This window comes from Nannospalax galili, unplaced genomic scaffold, assembly GCF_000622305.1.
Source record: "Nannospalax galili isolate Female #2095 unplaced genomic scaffold, S.galili_v1.0 scaffold412, whole genome shotgun sequence".
Lineage (NCBI taxonomy): Eukaryota > Metazoa > Chordata > Mammalia > Rodentia > Spalacidae > Nannospalax > Nannospalax galili.
In genome coordinates this window covers 1,949,331-1,968,308 of record NW_008331547.1, presented here as the reverse complement: position 1 = coordinate 1,968,308, position 18,978 = coordinate 1,949,331, and the positions used below count along the sequence as shown (strand labels likewise).

General features: G+C 41.9%; 1 protein-coding gene across 1 annotated transcript in view; it reads left to right on the top strand.

Moving 5' to 3' along the window:
- The window catches only part of Cdkal1 (CDK5 regulatory subunit associated protein 1 like 1), a 651,069-nt gene that overhangs the window by 173,955 nt on the left and 458,136 nt on the right, over nt 1-18,978 (top strand). Inside the window, exon 6 of the mRNA XM_008826690.2 lies at nt 12,663-12,783. Within this exon, the coding sequence (XP_008824912.2) occupies nt 12,663-12,783 (121 nt within the window). The remainder of the gene's footprint in view (nt 1-12,662; nt 12,784-18,978) is intronic.

Genomic DNA, 18,978 nt, shown 5'->3' with positions numbered 1-18,978 from the left:
CAGCCTCTCCAGTGTGGTGCAGCCGTTGTTGGACTACTCGGGCTCTATCCTGTGAGCTAAGCGGATAAATCTCTATACATATATATTCATTCTACCGATTCTGTTTCTTTGGAGAACCCTGACTAAGACAGTGGAGACGAATAACTTACTGAATGTTGCTAGTGCAGGCTGTGTATTGTGAGAGCTCAGCTGGATGCAAGAAAATTTGTCTTATGGTTGTATGAAAATAGCATCCTTTGCGTAGTCATTCTTGAACTTTTGGACTCTTTCAGAGAACTGTTATGCTATCCTACCAGTCCTGCTTACCTCCTTATTAACTGAACCTTTGATTGAAGAGTTCCACTCACCTGGAAAATCCATAGACTTTGGTTAGCCAAATACAGGTTAGACGCTGGCTGCATTTCTTTGTCAGCACACAGATATTCAGAAGGAATGAGTGAATGAATGTTTCCTATTCAAGTGATTAGTGTTTAAAAGGCTAACTGATGCTTTTATTACCTCTGGTCCTGAAAGGCTGTCTCTTCGGATGTCTAATTAAGCAGTGTATCTTTCTGAAGGCTGATGAAACAAGTAGCATTGCTTATGCATATGAACTTATTTTAAGTGATTGCTATAGAAAAGTTTCATTTGATTTGCTTTTGGGATGATTATTTGTAGAGGTCGACATTGATCGTCCTTCCAAAAATAGTGATAAAGCTGGACAAATGACCCAAGCAACTTGTGGAAATTGACCAGAAGGATTCAGCCCTCAGTTGAGAAGTCCTCATTTGGGAGCATTTACTAGAGTTTGGCTCAGAATAGTGTAAGTATGTGGTATTTATGCTGAGCCTGCTTTGTCTTCCCTTCTTGAGGCCATGGAAAGAAGAAGCATACTGCATAACCCAGATGCTCTGATGGCAGAGATGGCGCAGTTGATGGAATGACAGAGAAGGTTTGTGGCTCTACAGTGAGACAATGACAGGAAGCTGCAGCTGCTTCACCCATCATGAGCTCACAGGAGGTTGTGCCTGCATGCTCATGGAGAGAAGGCAAGAGGGGACCAAGGGGGTCAGGAGAAAGGAGAAGGCAAGGCTGACTTGAACATGGCACTGACTGTCCTCTTCCCGGTCCTACCAGATACAGGAGATGCTAAGAATCTTACTGGCTCATGATACTGAGCAAATGTGTGATTAGTCTTTGGCTTAACAAGAAATTTTGCATATACAGAGTAGACCCATAGGAAGCCATGGTTGAAAAGAAATCAAGTGGGAATATTAACAGCCATTTGTTATGCAGAGGATGGGCTTCCTAGATTTGGTCCAGAAAAGTTACTTCACAAAAATAATATTTGTGGGGAAATTTCAGTTGAGATTTGCTACAATACATTCTTTAAAATGCCCAGTATTCAGCACTGTGTTATGATATATGCCAGGAATAAGTAGATTCACCCCAAAAGCTCTTAATTCCAGTCGTCCTTGATTTTGACTAAAAATGTTAATTTGCTTTTGCTTCCCTGGCCTGCACAGCCGCTAGCTTCCTGGTGCCTGCATCTTTCCTGGGTAAGTTCAGCGGTACCCACTGTGCTTCATTCACCATCCCATCTCCCCCACCACATCTCTCCTCCTGGCTTAGGTATTGACCCATTTCTTGTCTTGGGATCCCAAACACTGGGGCTAACCTCTCAGCCCAGAGTCCCCACTGCTTCCTGATCCTTTGCATCCAGACCAACCCAGCTCCTCCCTGCGGTCCCCAGGAGCCCTCTGGGCCTGGTCCCGCCCTCACCTATCTTTGCTTCTCTGGGTGGCTCAGCCTCCAATTCCTGGTGCTAGCATCTTTCCTGGCTGCATCCCAGGGTGCGCCTACCATGCCTTGACTCCCCCAGTCTCATTCAACCTTCCAGCTCACCCACCCCGTCTCTCCTCCTAGCTTGGGCACTGGCCCATTTCTTGTCTTGGCACCGCAGACCCCTGGACTTTCCTCTTGGCCCAGAATTTCCACTGCTTCCTGATTCTTTGCATCCAGACCAACCCAGATCCTCCCAGGAGTCCTTGGGGCCTCTTCCTGCCCCCCCCCCACCTTTGCATTCCTGGGTAGCACAACCAGGAGCTTCCTGAGACCAACATCTTTCCTGGGCCCTGCACCCAGGCCAGCCCAGCCCCCAAATTCCCCAAGGCAGCATCTTTCCTGGACGGATCCAGATCTTAGGAGAAAGCCTGAGAGCATGTGATCCTCATCTGACTTGGGCCTCTGTGGGAACTCCTGAAGATAAAAGCAATTAGGCCACTCCAATATAAAATCAAAAGGGAGAACCTGAAGCCTAGACCAACCAGTTTTTCATGCCCAACAAGTAAACTACAAAGGCACATAAAGTTTAGGAAAAGAAGCAGACCTAAACTCAACAAAGGAAGGCTTGAGTCTCGCAAAAGAATCAGAAACTACAAAAGAAATTCACATGTCAGAGTCACAGAGGAAAAATAGTAATATTAAAAACCAAAATAATATATCCCCACCAAGTACCAATAGTCCTCTAGAGAGAACCCCCTAGAGATACTGCAGGACACGGAACTGAAATGAACAATTATAAACATGATAAAAGAATTCAGTGAATTTAAAGAACACATAAAGAAAGAAATCAACTGAAAGAAGATAGGGATAAACTTCTGAATGAATTCAGAAAAGAGTTAGAAATATTGAAGAATAATCAGGCTGAAATGAAAAAGGAAGTGAAACACTCAGTAAGCCAATTAGAAGTGACAGGAGAAAGCCTCACCACCAGGATGAATGAAATAGAAAACAGAATATCAAGAGTTGGAGATAGACTGGATAAATTAGACCACTGTAGCAAAAATTATGAAAAATTTAAGAAAACACAAGAATGGAATATGCAGGAATTGTGTGACACCCTAAAAAGACCAAACTTAAAAATCATGGGCATAGAGAAAGGAGAAGAATCTCAAGATAATGGTATGGACCAGATCTTCAATAGGATTGTAGAAGAAAATTTCCCAAAATTAAAGGAGGGGCTGGAGAGATGGCTCAGCAGTTAAGAACACTGGTTGTTCTTGCAGAAGACCTGGGTTTGAATCCCAGCACCCACATGGCAGCTAACAACTGCCCGTAACTCCAGTCCCAGGGGATCCGATCGCCTCTTCTGTCCTCCGTGAACATTGCATGATACAGGTACACTTACTTACATGCAGGCAATACATGCATACACATAAAATAAAAATAGTAAATAGAATATTTTTAAAAATATTAAAGACATGCCTGTACAAATACAAGAAGCTCATAGAACACCAAACAGACAGGACCAGAAAAGAAACTCTACACAGCACATCATAGTAAAAACACTAATACAGAACAAAAAGACAATACTGAAAGCTGCAAAAGAAAAACAAGTCACACAAAGAGGAAAACCCATCAGGATTACAGCTGGCTTTTAAGTGCAAACTGTGAAAGCCAGAAGAGCCTGGATCAAAGTAGTCCTAGCTTTCAATGACCACAGATGTCAACCCAGATTACTTTACCCAGCCAAAATGTCTGTTATAGTCGAAGGGGAAAGAAAAATCTTCCATGCTATAAATATGCTGAAAGAATTCATATCTACAAAACCTGCAATACAAAGAGGTGAAGAAAGGAATGAATATACCCAAGGGGTTATAGAAAGAAACTCAATGAAGGTATAACTGTGGAAATACACAGCTATACCAACAATGTGAACAGAAATAAAAATGACAGGGATCAATACACGTCTTTTTTAATAACTTTAAATATCAATATCAATGGACTGAACTCCCCAGTAAAAAGACACAGACTAGTTGAATGGATTAAAAAATAAAACACATCTTTTTGTTGTCTGCAAGAAACTCATCTCACTTTCAAGGACAGGCACTATCTTAAGGTGAAAAGATATAAAAAAAAAATATACCAAGTGAATGGTACTAAGAAAAAAGCAGGTGTTGCAATTGTAATTTCTGATAAAATAGACTTTAAAACTAATCAGAACAGAAGAGGGCCACTTTGTTCTGATCAAAGGAACAATAAACCAAGAAGATTTACAATCATGAACATATATTCACCAAACTCTGGTGCACCCAACTTCATAAAAACAGTCTACAGGACTTTAAGACCCAGATTAATCCCAACTCATTAATAGTACAGGACTTAAATACCCCATTGTAACCATTAGATAGGTCAACAGGGTGGAGAATTAACAGAGAGACATCTGAATTAAACAATACCATATATCAGATGGAGCTAACGGACATCTACCGAATATTCCACTCAAGCACCAAAGAATATAGTTTCTATTCAGCACCCCATGGAACCTTCTCCAAAATTGACTATATACTGGGGCACAAAACAAACCTCAACAAATACAAAAAGATTAAAATAATTCCATGCATTTTATCAGACCACAGTGGAGGCTTACAATCAACACCCAAAGAAGCCAAAATCACCACACGAACACTTGGAGATTAAAGAGCACACTCCTGAATGATGAATGGGTCAAAAGAGAAATTAAGAAAGAAATAAAAGTATTCTTGGAATTAAATGAAAAGGACAATACAACACAACAAAACCTCTGGGATATGTTGAAAGCAGTCCTTAGAGGGAAGTTTATAGCTCTAAGTGCCTATATTAAAAACTCAGAAAGATCACAAATAAATGACTTAATATTGCAAACCAAGACACTTGAAAAGCAACAGCAATCGAAACCCAAACCCAGCAGACAAAAAGAAATAACAAAAATCAGAGCAGAAATTAATGAATTAGAAACAAAGAAAATAGAAAGAATCAAGGAATCCAAGAGCTGGGTCTTTGAAAAGATAAACAAGATTGACAGACCCCTAGCCCAGTTAACCAAAGAAAGAAAGAGTACCTCCAAATCAACAGAATCAGAGATGAAAGGGGAACCATCACAACAGACACCAGAAAGATGCATAACATTATAAGGGAATACTTTAAAAAGCCTATATGTTACTAAATTTGAAAACCTAAAAGAAATGGATGGGTACCTAAAAGCATGGAAACCACCAACACTAAACCAAGAAGAGATTAACAGCTTAAACAGACCCATAACAGATAAGGAAATTGAAACAATACAAAACCTCCCAACTGAAAACAGTCCAGGACCAGATGTATTTACAGCAGAATTCTACCAGACATTTAAAGAAGATCTATACATCCAATACTACTTAATTTTTTCAAAAAGATAGAAATGGAGGGAGAACTTTCAAATTCCTTCTATGAAGCCAGCATCATTCTAATACCAAAGCCAGGTAAAGAAAAAAACAAAACAAAACAAAACAAAAACAAAAAAACTATAGACCCATATCCTCATGAACCTATGTTCAAAAATTCTCAACAAAATACTTGCAAACTGCATAGAGACACACATCAAAAAGGTCATCCACCATGATCAGGTCGGCTTTTTTCCAGAGTTGTAGGGATGGTTCAATATACGTAAGTCAATAAACGTCAGAAATCATATAAATGGACTCAAAGACAAGAACCACATGGTCATCTCAATGGATGCAGAGAAGGCCTTTGACAAAATTAAGCATGCATTTTTGTTCAAAATCCTACAGAGAATTCGACTGGAGGGAACATACCTCAACATAATTAAAGCCATATATAGCAAACCCACAGCCAACATCATTCTAAATGGAGAAAAACTGGAAGCATTCTCATTGAAATCAGGAACCAGATAAGGCTGCCCACTATCTCCACTTCTTTTTAACATAGTGCTTGAAACTCTTGCAAGAGCAATAAGACAAGAGCAGGAAATAAAAGGAGTAATAATTGGGAAAGAAGAGATCAAATTATCCCTTTTCAATCAGAGAAAGAGTACATGGAAACATTCTCCTTCACAATAACTGCAAAAAAAAATATCTGGGAATAAACCTGACCAAAGCCAGTAGCCGGGTGTGGTGGCACATGCCTTTTATCCCAGCACTTGGGAAGCAGAGGCAGGCCCATCTTTGTGAATTCATGGCCAGCCTGGTGTACATAGTTTCAGGACAGCTGGGGCTACAAGGAGACCCTGTCTCAAAAAAAAAAAGACAAAAAAATGAAAGGGATTGAGGAAGACCTCAGAAGATGGAAGGACCTCCCATGCTCATAGATTGGAAGAATTAATATTGTGAAAATGACCATCCTACAGATTTAATGCAATGCCAATCAAAATCCCCATGACATTTTTCATAGCATTGGGAAAAACCATCATAAGATTCATACAGAAGCACAAAAGACCTTGGATAGCCAAAACAACCCTGAGCACTAAGAGCAATGCTGGGGGGATTAGTATACCAGATTTTAAGCTGTATTACAGAGCTATAGTCATAAAAACAACACGGTACTCACACAAAAATAGACCCGTAGATCAATCGAACAAAATTGCAGACCCAAATATGATGACATGTAATTTCAGCCCCCTGATATTTTACCAAGGGCCCAAGAACATTCACTGGAAGAAAGACAGCATGTTCAGTAAATGGTGCTGGCAAAACTGAATCTTCACCTGTAGAAGAATGAAACTAAACCCCTATCTTTCACCTTGCGCAAAAGTCAATTCCAAATGGATCAAAGACCTCAGTGTGATGCCTGAAACTCTGAAACAGTTAGAAGAAAACATTGGCAATAATCGACAAGATATAGTTGTAGGAAAGGAGTTTCTAAACTGGACATGAATTGCTCTGTAAACAGGGTCAAGAATCAACAAATGGGACTTCATTAAACTAAAAAGCTTCTGCACATCAGAAGAATCAACCAAGGAAGTGAAGAGAAAACCCACAGAATGGGAGAAAATCTTCACCAGCTATACATCTGACAGAGGTTTAACATCCAGAATATATAACGAATTCAAAAAACAAAGAATTGGGGCTGGAGAGATGGCTCAGTGGTTAATAGCACTGACTGCTCTTGCAGAGGACCCAGGTTCGATTCTCCACACCTACATGGCGGCTACAAACCATCGTTGACTCTAGTTCCAGGGGAATCTGACACCCTGTTCTGACCTCTGTGGCCCTGCACAGCGTGGATGCACTCACTTACACGCAGGCAATACAGTCATACACATAAGATAAAAATTAAAAACAAAAAAACAAATAATCATGAAAGGACGTAAATCAAAAGATGGGCTAAAGAACTGAACAGAGAGTTCTCAAAAGTTGGAATACGTACGGCTAAGAAGCATGTTAAATGGTGTTCAACATCACTAGTAATTAGGGAAATGGAAATTAAAACCACTTTAAGATTTCACCTTACCCCAGGCAGACTGGCTAAGATCAAGAGAACAAATGATACAAAATGTTGGAGAGGATGTGGGGAAAGGGGAACACTCATCCACTGCTGGTGGGGCTGCAAACTTGTTCAACCTCTATGGAAAGCAGTGTGCAGAACTCAGCAGTAAAGAAAGATGAAATCTTGAAATTTGCAGATAAATGTATTGAACTAAAAAGTGTTATAGTAATTGAAGCAACACATACTCAGAAAAAAAAATGTATGTTCTCCTCATATGTGTATGCCAGCACCAAATCCTGATAAATGAGTATATATCCAGACATTACTACAGGTACCAGGATGATGGAAAGGAACCAGGGAGTAAAACGAAAAGAATCTGAAAGTGAAGGACAGTAGGAAACAGGCCTTAATAAGGTAGATATGGATAAAAATGGGCTTATTTTAAGCGGGAGGAGGGAAGGTTATACAAGGATCCTAGGGGATAAAGGGTAAGAAGGAGCTCAAGTGAGGTAGAACCGTAGAAGGGTATTATTAACGGAGAAATGAGGAAAAATCGGGCACCTTAAATGGGGAAATGACGGTGGAATTGTTAAACAATTAGAGAGATAAATAATGCATAGCTAGTTTTAACAAAAAACAGTGGGCTCTATATTAGTCTAACAGCCTTTTGGAAATTTATACATAGAACTAGATAAAGGAATATATGTTTAGGCAAGGCTTATCTGAGAACGTTTGGTCTTTGCCCCAGCTTTATCTACATGGCTCATAGTAATTAAAGGTATCAGACTGGTGGAACTAACCTTCTTGGATGTGTAACACACATACTTTGAGGCCTATACTTATTTGGTCAGGGGGACATAAAGGACAGTTTTTGCTCCTTTCCCTCCTAGGTTGAGTAAGTTCTAGGGGACTATGAGCATCTCTCAAAATGTCCTGTGGTGAGTCACCTGTCCTCTTGATTAAGGAGGCTGTGGAGACCCTGCCAGATGGACCTGAACCAGTGTTTAGTCTACAAAGAGAGTCAACACTGAGAAAACAGTTCCTGTATGATTCCAAGAGAAGCCAGCCATGGTCAATCAGGACCTTTGATGTATCTTCACATAGGCGGAACTGGTAAAAGAATGGATCCAGGGACTCCTCCCAAGCCCATGTGACCCTGAGGAACAGACCCTCAAACGCTTTAAGAGTAAAAATAAATTGTTTTTTCTGGGACAACTGTATGGTCTTAAACACCCATAAAGAAAGTATAACCAAAGATTAAAGTGGTCAGTATAAATTTTTTTAAGAGTCCATGTGTATAGCTAAAGGCTACATAACAAGAAACAATGCCAGGCAGGAGATATGTTCCTTTGAGTTGTTGGTAAGGGTGGCCCAAGGAACTACCAGATAGTAGCCCAGCATAGAACCGGAAAAATGAACAGCAGACCCCAATCTTATCTAATAGAATATTGACAACTGATTGCTAGATGAGGAACAGCTGATCTTCCTAAAACAAGGATCTCTAGATAGCCTGACTAGATTTGGTGAATGGACAAGCACTGGGGAATGGCTGGGGGCACCTACAACACAGTGGACATTAACAGGGATGACAGATTATATGGGCTCCAGTAGGGGGTTGGCTGTGGGAGGGTGCCATTTGAGAAGTGGGTATATGGATGAATAAAATTGTTTTGGATGTTTTGTATGATATACACACAAAATAAATCAACAAAAAATGAGTTATATTTGAGGAAGAAGCCTAAAAATTTCCTTCATGTTAATTAGTAGAGGTGATAAACATTACCACTGAATCTGCCTGATGACTCAGGTGCCAAGGATCCCAGTGTAACCAACTGTGACTAATAATAACCACATACATAGAGATTAGAGATGCATGTGCAAACATCTCAGTGTTAGTCACATTAAAAGTGAGTCTTTGCGGGGCGTGGTGTTGCATGCCTGTAGTCCCAGGGAGGCAGAGGCTGGTGGGGCTCTGAGTTCAAGGCCAGCCTGGTCTATATAATGTGTTCCAGGCCAGCTGGAGCTTCAGGGAGACCCTGTTTCAAAAAGGGGGGGAAAAGGTCTTTCTGTAGGAAACAGTATATTTTAAAGTGAAATATAGATTGTTTTTAAAGGTTAAAATCTCATTCAGTTTTATGTCTTACAGGGTTTATCCAGAGTTCAATATTGTATAACCATATTAATTCAACCGTGAACCTAAAAATTTATGGCCACTTTTGAAAGAGATATACCTTTGCTCTGGAAGTTTTTATTGAATATGTTAAAGTTGTAATGAAATGCTTCTTCTAATCATGTGGTTATTAAATAAACAATTAAAATATTTTAGATTTAGAAGACAAGGATTTCCATGATCCAAGTGGAATCATATTAAGAAAAACTAAGAATTGTGACTTGAGTGTGCAATCACAGAATAAAATTATAAAAATGAATACACATGTTACCTTATCCAAAAAGTGTAGTATCTGTGCATGTTTCTCATGGGGATGATTTGGTTCCTGATTTTGACTTGGTAGAAGACAAAGTCTCAGCAGCTCTGAAGATGGATTCAGAGGCGTGAGCATTTCTGAAGGAGGAGGAATGCTCTGAGCACTCTGTGGTTGCCAAAAGGCGAAGGGTTCATCTAGTGAGACACTGTTACTCCCTGCTCAGGAGTCTTTGAGCCCATCCCTCTTCTGCTGAAAGGGAAACCTGGGTGTTTGTACTTTTGATCGAAATTGTTGGAATGGTCAGACGTGCATGCAAGAATGCTTCCAGGAGAGAATGGCATGTGGCTTGTGGGAATGAACTGTAATCTTTCACCCTCAGTGCTGGTGGGCACCCTCCAGTTAGCTGAGGACCTAGACTGAACAAAGCTGGAGGATGGGTAAATTCTCCCTGCCTGTCTCCAGAGTCTGGACATTCTTCTCCTGTTCTTGGACATCCTGAATCCCAGGTTCCTTGACTTTGGAACTCTGGCGTTGCCACCGTGTTTCTGCTGGGCTCTTGACGTTTGTTCTGCTCCGTCTCCATAATTTCGTGAACCAGTTTCCTTAATAAATCATATTTCACCTCTGTATGTGTCATTTCCATGTCTCTGGAGAACATTGGCCAGAGACCTATTGAATGACATGTTTGTTGAACACTAACAAAGGTGTCATGGGCAGGTAGAGAAAAGGGCAAAAAAAAGTTTGAAAAAAGAAGAATGAAAACCTTGACAAACAGGATCACTTTATGAATCTGGATAACTGAGTGAACACCACATAGGATAACACAGAAATTCACACCTGGATATACCCTCGCCAGACTACTGAAAAACTAAGTGGGTATTTTAGCACAAGAAATGGGTTACTGTGTTCTTATAAACAGTAAGACTAATGGTTGACATCTGATCAGAAACATAGCCGAAGGCATCTGGCATCCCCAGTGCTCAGGGAAATTGGCAACTTAGATGTCTATATGTAGCAAAACTATTCTATTCACCTGAAGCAAAAATCAAAAGGTGTTCTGATAAGCAGGGATGATAGTTTGTTGCTAAACGATTTCCCCTATAAAAAACACCAAAGAGGATTTGTCAGGCAGAAAGTAGGTGAGGGAGAAGCTGCAGTCCAAGGAGCAGTGGAAAGTGTTGGAAATGGCATCGAGACACAAACGTAAACTCTGCTACTTAAAATGATAACTATAGTACTCTACTCTCGGCCTTGTACAGCTGTATATTTTAATACACATGACAGTAGCACAGAGAGGAATGAGGGAAAAAAGGCTCTGAGAGAATTGAATGTTTATCTGGGGAGGGGGAGTAATCGATGGACTCACTGTATAGAAAGTGACCTTAATATAAAAGCTGGATCAATTAAAGATTGGAAAACAGGAAAGAGTACCGTTGTAGCTCTAGAACAACCGGAGTTCATAGGTCTAACACCAGAAGCGTTGTACCATGAAGGAAGCAGTTAATAATTTGAAGTTTATTGTACTGTAAAATAACATTTCTCAAAAAGGCACCATCATGAAAGTGAAAAATGCAGATATAGAGAAGTCATATATCTGATAAACGTGGCAAAATGGTCACCTCTTTACAGAACAGTTATTTCTAAAAGAAGTGAAATCAGATTTGCCAGGATTCAGCAATTTCCATCTTAGGAGTCTGTCCAAGAGAAGTGGGACACGGGCATGCAAAGCTTCATGTACAGATGTTCTGCAGGTATCGTAGTGATAACTGTTAGCTGGAAATGATCCAGATATGAACTTCTGGTTGGTGGATTAACAGAGTATGCTGCTTTGGCCCAGGAGCAGTGTTGGGGTGGGGCAAAATCAAGGAGTGTTCAGCAGTGTGGGAGGTGTTCTGAGACTGGGTTGTTAACATGCTTCCAAAACCAGAAATTCATTTAAACTCTTCAGTTGTGTATTCACAGGGGACGAATTTTATGTCATAGGCATACACTGGCAAAGTTTCAAAAAAGAGCATGTTGGTGTAGAAAATTGAGATCATCCCAGTGTAGGTCCAGAGTGGATGGTGCAGAGCAAGGCAAAGCCTGGGCACAGCAGGTCTGTTTGCAAAGAGGTGGTGGCTCTGTGGCAAAACGGAGATTAGAACCCGCAGGTAGAGCTCTTTGTTCACTCTTTTCTATGTGCCTTAAGTTATTCAAAAATTTAAAAGTGACAAATTTTAATGGGGTTTAGAAGTGGTCTGATTTCATTTTGTGACATACAAGTAAGTTTGCAAGTTTTTTTACTTTTTTAAGATGTAATTTTTTTTGAGAAAGGGTCTCCCTGCAACCACAGCTGTCCTGGACCTCACTATGTAGACCAGGTGGGCCTCAGTTTCACAGAAATTGCCTGCCTCTGCCTCTCAAGTGCTGGGATTAAATACGTGTGCTCCCACAAGGCTTAGATTTACTTTACTTTTCATTATGTGTCTGTGTCTGGTTATGTACACGTGAGTGCAGGTGTCTTTGGAAATCAGAAGAGGGCGTTGGATTCTCTGGAGCAGGGGTTACTGCAGTTGTGAGCTGTCTGATGTGGGACTCCTGCAAGAGCAGGACGTGCTCAGCTGCTGGCCCGTTTCCAGCCCCCACCTTTGTGGTTTTTTTACCCAGTACATTGGTAAGCAGGCCTAATGCCCATTTTGTGTACCGCTGTCTGGTCAGTGATGGGGAGCATTCATACCTTTTCAAAAGGTATTTTAGAGGCATTGTATTTCTCTCTCAAAACATGCTGTTGAGTGTACACATACCATAAGCAAAGCATTTCTCAAGTGTAGACCTTGATCACAGCTGTTCCCTTTTTTGTAGTATTTCTTGGTTGAAATGATTACATCTTTTCTAGAATACCCACCCCCTCTCTTTCTTATAAGAGAAAAAATTAAAAGTAAAGAACGTATTCACTGAAACCAGTTTCACAGAAATTCCCTGAAAGTGGGTTTGTGTGACATACTAATATGCATTTTTGTGTTTGATTTGAAGGTCACTCAGTGAGACTCCTTGGCCAGAAGAAAGACGGTGGCAGGCGCTTGGGGGGAGCACGGCTTGATTTGCCAAAGATCAGGAAGAATCCACTGATCGAAATAATTTCCATCAACACTGGGTGAGTCTGTCAAAGTTGGTTATGAATTCAGTAGACTCTACAAGTTCAACTTGTGTTTTCGTGACATAGGGTGCCGAGTCATAGTTGAATATTGTCTTGGGAAAGAAAAATCACTAAGTACTAATTCTAAAGTTCTTGGGTATAGTTTCTTCTAAGACCTTTCTTGTCTTCAAATTATATGCATGTTTGAGGCAGGATTTTATGTCTTTGATTGGTACTATTTTTCTTGTGTTTGATAATAAATATGGATTTCATTTCTCAGTTATTTTTTGTTAAAAATATTAAAGAAGGCCAGGTGTGGTGGCGCACACCTTTAATCCCAGCACTTGGGAGGCAGGGGCAGGCTGATCTTTGTGAGTTTGAGGCCGGCCTGGTCTATATAATGAGTTCCAGGACAGCTGGGGCTACAGGGAGATGCTGTCTCAAAAAAAAAAGACAAAATAATAATAATAATAATTTTTAAAAAAGAGCATTGTGGTTGGATGTGGTGGCTTACAGGTGTAATCCCAGGTAGTCTAGGATTGTACATTTGAGGCTGGTCTGGGCTATTAGTAAGTTCCAGGAATGACTTGTAACTCACTGTCTTTGACTAGTTTTACAATAAGATTACAATGACAGTTGCAGAAATACCCTCCTGCCCCCACGTTGATTATGAGCTATCTGAAGTGCGCATTTTAGAATGTTCTGAAGACAGCTCGTGACTGACTAGTGAGTGCACACCTTGGTTGGAAGCCTCCAGTCCTGGCTCTTTCTCTTCCTATTCATACTTTGTTTGCATTTATTCTATTTGGTATCTTTAAATTATGACATCACATAAGAAGCATACTTTTCCTGAAGTTAATGGGGTGATGGAGGGCTTAAGTACCTTTAACTGCAGGGAGAACCTTTCCGCCCTGGAGGCCCCCCACATGCACTTAGCCCCTGTTTTCTGACTGTCTTCTGTACTCTTTGTAGCCGCTCCCGTCTTTCTCCTGCTGGCTCCAGCTGCCTGTTTCCTGCTGCTCTTGCCCATGTTGCACTGCTCACCGCTGCCTCGTCTCCTCCCCTGGTTCATCTTTCCCACTGTGGCTGTAGGCCACAGAAGGTAGAGGAGGTCTTCTGGGTTTTCATTAATGTCTCCTTTGGGTGGCCTTGAGCTGACTGGGGAATCTGCCATGTAACAACTTCTGGCCTTTGGGGTGAAGATGTGGAAACTTGGGTGTAAACCCAGAAACTAGAGAGCTGACTGGGGAATCTGCCATGTAACAACTTCTGGCCTTTGGGGTGAAGATGTGGAAACTTGGGTGTAAACCCAGAAACTAGAGATGAGCAACCCTTTAGCAGGAATGACTGATGAGTCACATTCTCACCCCAAGGCTGTTTGCCATTTCCTTCTTCTCAGCTCTTCTTCCCTTGTCCCTCAGACAGCAGAGTGCTGTGTCCCCCCTTGTAATGTTCTTATTTTTTAACACCCAAATACCAATACATATCACATGTTCTTTTCTGTGTTCTCTCCTGATGTATGTTCATTACAGGCAGTTGTTAGCTGCTATGTGGGTGCTGGGATTCAAACCCGGGTCTTTCTCAAGAACAACCAGTGTTCTTTTTTTTGTTAATTTTATTTATTTTAATTTTATGTGTATGCGTGTATTGCCTGCATGTAAGTAAGTGCACCTGTGTCATGCAATGCCCGCGGAGGTCAGACAAGGCTGTCGGATCCACTGGGACTAGAGTTACGGACAGTTATTAGCTGCCATGTGGGTGCTGGGAATCGAACCCAGGTCTTCTGCAAGAATGACCAGTGTTCTTAACCACCGAGCCATCTATCTAGTCCCCAAACCAGTGTTCTTAACTGCTGAGCCATGTCTCCAGCCTCAAGCCAGGGACTTTTGATTGTGGTATTTACCATTCTATCTCTAGCACACAGGACTACGCATAGAATTGATTTAATAAATACTTCCTGTTGAACAAGTGAGCTATACACTTTGGAGGTTTAATAACATCACGCTCAGTTCCACAGTACAGATTGCCTTGTCCATTGCACTGTAACTCTTTTAAAAATATACTTTTATCATTTTTATTTTATGTGTATGAGGGTACTACCTGCATGCATGTAAATGTACCTGTTTCCTGCAATGCCTGCAGAGGTCAGGAGAGGGCGTAGGATTCCCCTGGAACTTCAGTTATGGACAGTTGTTAGCTGCCATGTGGGTGCTGGGAATTGAACCCTGGTCCTCTCCAAGAGCAGCCAAGTGCTCTTAACCACTGAGCCAAGTCTCCGGCCCTGCACTGTGGTTCTTGATGTTTGCTGGCTAACCGTTCTTTCTCCTGAGCAGTAGGTATGTGGTGATCACACTGCTGCTCCACCACCACCCCCTTTGGTTTGTGTAGGTCTGATTAATCCCCTTTGGGTAGTCAGAGTTCTTTAAGTCTGGCATTATGTCAGGGCCTGTCAAGCTCATTGGTCTCTTCCAGGTGACCACTTTGGACCTGTTAAGTATCTGCTTAAACTTTTTTTTCTGGTCCCTGTGTACTCCTGTGGTTACTGCCTACCTTCTACTCCAGTGACCAGTCATCCTGAACCACTGGAAATTCTCAAGTCTGGCCATCTCTCTTGATCTCTTGGCAAGCTCACAGTTTTTCCTGGCCTGCCTGCCCTTTCCTCTAGTCTTCCAGTCTGTGATCCTCTGGACTCAGTTAAATGCCCTGCCCCACCCCCCACCCTCGAAGTTACTGCTTTTTCATCTGCAAGACTAGAGGCATCCCTCCCTCCCTCCCTCCCTCCCTCCCAGCCCTCATGGAGATCCTACTGTTGTAACCTCCAAAGAACTGAGAGTCCCAATTTATGCCACAAAACCTAGTTTCGGCCCGTTTTGCTTCAGTTAATTGTTTCCTCTTTATTGTGTTTTGGAGACCTGGATTCATCTTTATCACATGTGATACCCACATAAGCATGTAGATTCTCCCACACAGTGACTACAGTGGCCATTCTTTATTCTCTCTCTCTATCTCTTTCTCTCCCTGCCTCCCTCCCTCCCTCCCTGCCTTCTTCCCTGCCTCCCTCCCTTCCTCCCTCCTTCCCTCCCTGCCTCCCTTTCTCCCTCCTTCCCTGCCTCCTTCCCTGCCTCCCTCCCTCCCTCTCTCCACTGCATATCCTTAGCTTTCGCTAATTAGCTGATCTTGATATTTCTTATCCTGTGCTATTTTTTATCTTCCATCAGACTGTGAACTCCTTGAATGCTTTGGTTATTTAGATTATTACTACATTTCTACCTCCAAGTTCCAACACCTAAGACCAGGAAAAAGTTGTTGAATAAGTGGTTTTGTGTTGTGTGTATGAGTGTTTGTGTTCAGGGCCAGGGAATAACCTTGGAGTGCTGTTCCTCAAAGGTGTGTGTGTGTGTGTGTGTGTGTGTGTGTGTGTGTGTGTGTGTGGTGTATGATTGAGGACAGAGAACAACTTGGGTGTTGTTCCTTAGAAGACAGTGTTTCTCATTTGTACAAGTAGGCATGTCTCACTGGTCAGCAGACCCCAGGGATCCACCGCCTCCGAGAGCTGGGATTACAAACCCATGCCACTGTGCCTGGGTTTTTAATATGATTTCTGGGAGGCTATTTGATGTGGAGATCAAACTAAAATTTCTGTGCGTACAAAGCAGGAAGTTCACCAACTGAGCTATCTCTCTAGTACCCTAAGAATATGTTAGTTATTTTGTGCCTATGTGTTCGGTGTGTGTGTGTGTGTGTGTATCTTCAGGCATATGTGTATATTTGCGTGTGGAGACCACAGGTCATTGTCTGGTGTCTTCCTCTGTTGCTCTCCATTTTATTTTTTGAGACAATCTGTCATAGAACCTGGAGCTCTGTGATTCAGAGATCCTGCTGTCTCTGCCTCCCCAGTGCTGGTAGTGCAGGCATGTGCCCTTAGCTTCTGTTTGGATGCTGGGCATCAGGCTTGAATCCTAACACTTGCCCAGAAAGCACTTCACCCATGAGTCATCTCCCCAGCCCCTAAATGTTTTATTTTAAAATCATTACCATTTTTGTTGCTATACATTAATTATTTTACAATGTTTACTGTTGCAAATTTAAAGAATTGCTTTAGGCAACCAAAATTACATTTACATTAGCTTTTCTCTCAGATGTCATCTGAAGGTTTCTCCTACGGCTTTAGTGGTGCTGCAGATGGGACTGTTCTGCGAACTGCCTGAAGCTCACGGGGTGTTTGTCATCAGCTTTGTAGCCTCTCCTGTCCCTCCTTTAGGGACTCTAGAACTATCCTTTTGTACATAGTAAGCAAGCGCAGGTACATCATCTCATGTGAAACTGCGATTCTCTGAGCTGCTAGTAGTCCTTGTCCTGAATCAACTGCAGGCTTATTTTGTGCTCGCAGATAAAAGTGGCACTGTGAGGACCATTCCACAGTGTTGTCTTAGGACACCTTTCCTTAGATTTTTCACCCTCCCCTACCCCTTTACTGCTGGTGGAGTGTAAAGCTTTACTTACTTTAAAATATTTTAAATGGTTATACCCATGATCATTTTGGAGTGATAATTATCCTCTTTATCAAAATCCATCCACTTCAGTGCTTTGTTGCATGCAAATTAAATATGGAATTATAACTTCCATATGCACAATCCATTTTCTCAGGAAGAGAGCCCCATTTACAGCAAGTTTCCCTGTATGATTTACCACATGACCATTCGGCTCTGTACACTTGTTAGTTCTGTTACATTAACTTAAAATTATCAAAGGAGGGCCGGGGAGGTGGCTCAGCGTACGTGTGCTGTTCTTGCAGAGAACCCAGGTTCAGTTTCCAGCACCCATTTTGGGTGTCTCACAACTACCTGCACTCCAGTTCCAGGGGACTCCACATCCTGACCTCTGTACTCAGGTGTACAGACTCATACACAGACATATAATTAAAAAAAAAATCGGGCCTGGAGAGATGACTCAGTGGTTAAGACACTGAATGTTCTTGCAGAAGACCTGGGTTCGCATCCCAGCACCCATGTAGCAGCTAACAACTGTCCATAACTCAGTTCCAGGGGATCTGACAGCCTCTTCTGTCCTCCGCAGTCATTGCGTGACATGGGTGCACTTACCTACATGTAGGCAATGCATGCATACACATAAAAATATAAAAATAATAAATAAAATATTTTAAAAAATCAAAGGAGCCCGGCGTGGTGGCACACGCCTTTAATCCCAGCACTTGGGAGGCAGAGGCAGGCGGATCTCTGTGAGTACAAGGCCAGCCTGGTCTACATAGTGAGTTCCAGGACAGCTGGGGCTACAGGGAAACCCTGTCTCTAAAAGACCAAAAAGAGAAAAGAAGGAAATCTAGCTTTTACCAGGGTTACAGTATCACACATGAAATGTCCTACTCTGGAGAAGGGATCAGACTCAGCCTCAGTTCAGTTAGCTACCCCATAGCAGTCATGCCACCATTGCAACAAGTAGGCGTATCTTGTGTCCTACAGCTGAAGTATGTGGTGATGTCTTCAGTAATAGGGTCTCCCCATGTACTTGTGGTAGGTAACCTGTGCTGTTTGGAGACCTTTGGGGCCTCCCTGACCAATATGTCCTGGGAAGGTATTAAATAACCCAAGATGTCTGGGAGTAGCAGCGTCACCCATGCAGGGCGATTCAATTTGAACTCTTGTTTTTTTTTTTTTTTTGGTCTTTTTGAGACAGGGTCTCCCTGTAGTCTGAGCTGTCCTAGAACTCACTATGTGGACCAGGCTGGCCTTGAACTCACAGCAATCCGCCTGCCTCTGCCTCCCAAGTGCTGGGACTACAGGCGTGCGCCACCACACCGGGCTGAACTCATCTTTTTAAAAACTTCTTGTTTTTTTGAAGTGAACTTTTTGAAATTGGCAGCCACCTATCCAAATGGCTGTTAACTCTAGACGGTCCCCATGTGCAGGTTTCTTTGTAGAGGAAATAAACATGAGCAGTCATTCTTGTCTAGTTCGGTAATGAAACAGCACCACAGACATGATCACCAGATGAGGCGAGGACAAAGCCAATGACAATTACTGATGTGTGTTCCTTCTGTGAAGGGCAGTTTCTTTCCCACATTTAATTCGTATGAGAGCTGTAGTGTTTTTTTGTTTGTTTTGTGTATGTATGTGTGTGTATGTGTGTGTGTGTGTGTATCTATCTCTCTATCTCTATCTATCTATCTCTCTATCTCTCTAGCTCTATCATCTA